Source organism: Gossypium hirsutum, chromosome A04, assembly GCF_007990345.1.
Source record: "Gossypium hirsutum isolate 1008001.06 chromosome A04, Gossypium_hirsutum_v2.1, whole genome shotgun sequence".
NCBI lineage: Eukaryota > Viridiplantae > Streptophyta > Magnoliopsida > Malvales > Malvaceae > Gossypium > Gossypium hirsutum.
In genome coordinates, this window is record NC_053427.1 from 86,242,458 (window position 1) to 86,244,513 (window position 2,056).

The following is a 2,056-nucleotide window of genomic DNA, read 5'->3' on the forward strand; positions in this document are numbered from 1 at the left end:
TTTTGAAGAAGGAAACAATGGCCACAACCGAGGACTTTAAACATGAGGATTGAGAAATTTGAGGGAGAGCTTGCCGTGTGTCGAGCTGTCGTGGGTAAAATAGTTTAGTAAAATTTCCCTTTTAGTCCTTTAAATTTATAAATTTAACAATTAATTTAAATGATGAAAATATATTTTAACCCTAAAAATTTAATATTCAATGTAGACGTAGTTTGTGGCAGAAAGAGAAAAAGAAACCATGAATTCCCGGATATAGAGACTGACATAAGAACATGCAAACAAAAGCTCCACATAAAACCCTTCCATGGATATGTGAGAAACCAGTGGGCGAGAGCTTCATCAAAGTAGTTTTCCCTCATAGGGTCCTTTTTAAATCCCTTTTTAAATCCAACTTGTTAATATAATATATATTATATATATAACTTCAAAGCTCAAGGACAAAGTACATGTTGATTCCTTTTTCATCCATGCAAAAATATTATATCAATGCATTAAATCCCTAAGCCCTTGTGTATATATATAATATACCCCCATAGGCGAAGGACATGAAAGTAATTAAAAAAAAGCTACTAGAGATCAGATCATATCAATGGGGATTCGGTTACTGGAGATGATGCTTCACGCGAAGCAGATTATCAGAAGACGGTCACACTCGAAGCAACAGTGCTCATACAGAACATCGTCGGATAGTAAAGTGGTAAATATTGTCCCAAAAGGCCATTTCGCGGTTTACGTCGGGGACGAAGAGAAGAACAAGAGATTTGTGGTTCCGATATCGTACTTGAAGCACCCTTTGTTCCAAGCTTTGTTAAGGCAAGCCGAGGAAGAGTTCGGTTTCGATTATCCCGTGAGGGGTCTTATTGTTCCATGTGTCGAAGAGGAATTCATCAAGCTAACTCGAATAAGTAATGCTTGAGCCAAAGCTCGTACTATTTTTTTTGGGTACATATTACAAATTAGAGAAGAATGATAATATCAAGATATAAATCTTGATTTTTGAGGTGCTAAGAAGAACAGAGATTAACAAGCAAAGCCATATATACCATATATATATATAGATATGGTGATTTTGATTTGCATTTTTTTAATTTTTTATTTTGTAAATGTGTTTTGAATTTTGAAGGTTGCAAATTAATCCCAAAATTTTGTTGCTTGTTTGGGTTTCTTTTGGAAAGTGCATAAAAAAATTTGTTTAAGAAGTTTCACCGTATCATGTAATTATATTCAACCCCGTTAAATTTGAAGTCGAATTGGATCAAATCTTTAAACGGAAATAAAAATCTTTCAGCACCGTTTTTTTCAAATCTATAACCTTACTCAAAGGACATCAAATTCCTTTTCAATATGAAGCGACATCAAATTCCTTTTCAATATGAAGCGTTGATCGGTAAAAGTATCGTGAAAACTCTTATACTAGGAGTGAAATTGTATTTTACCCTCTTTACTAAAAAAAAATGAGCAAATTAGTTGTTAGTTTAAAAAGCAAATGCGTCCTTTCTGTTAAAATTTTCATTCATTTCTACTGTTAAAAATTAACTTGACTAATGAAATAACTAGACAGTTACACATGACGTGCCAGTGTACAAAATCAATTTTTAGTAGTAGAGATAGATATATTTTTTAAGAAAAACATCAGTTTCCTCTTTGATTTAATATATAAAGATTAATTTATTTATTTTTAATAAAAAATAAAAATAATTTAAACTTTTAATACAATAATATTCATATTATCAAGTCGCCATGATTCAACGATATTGAATATGGAATGGGCCATTATTGTTGGTTTTACATAATGATAGGCCATGAATAGCAGATTGCAACAAGAATAGGCAAGAGTGGGACAACCTGAAGATTTTTATCATCCTCTGGGGGATCTCTTTCATCACTCTGACAGGGACCTACGTGCTAGAGGTTTATTGTCGGGTTAAATTGGTTCGAGTCTAAATATGATATTAGTGAGTTTTATGTTTATTTAAGTTTAAATTAATTTAAAATATTAATTTAAAATTTTACTTAAGTTGATTCATATTTGTAATCACTAATCCAAGTCGATTTT

The 2,056-nt window shown here is 31.8% G+C and overlaps 1 protein-coding gene across 1 annotated transcript; it reads left to right on the forward strand.

Annotated features, from left to right (window-relative positions):
• The first annotated feature begins 459 nt into the window (after positions 1-459).
• On the forward strand, positions 460-1,285 carry LOC107949391 (auxin-induced protein X15). The gene has a single exon (XM_016884080.2). The coding sequence runs from the start codon at positions 590-592 to the stop codon at positions 914-916; it is 327 nt and encodes a 108-aa protein (XP_016739569.1). The 5' UTR covers positions 460-589; the 3' UTR covers positions 917-1,285.
• The last annotated feature ends 771 nt before the right edge of the window (positions 1,286-2,056 follow it).

Coding starts and splice junctions, on each gene's coding strand:
- LOC107949391 (XM_016884080.2), top strand. CDS start 590: ATGGGGATTCGGTTACTGGAGATGATGCTTCACGCGAAGCAGATTATC.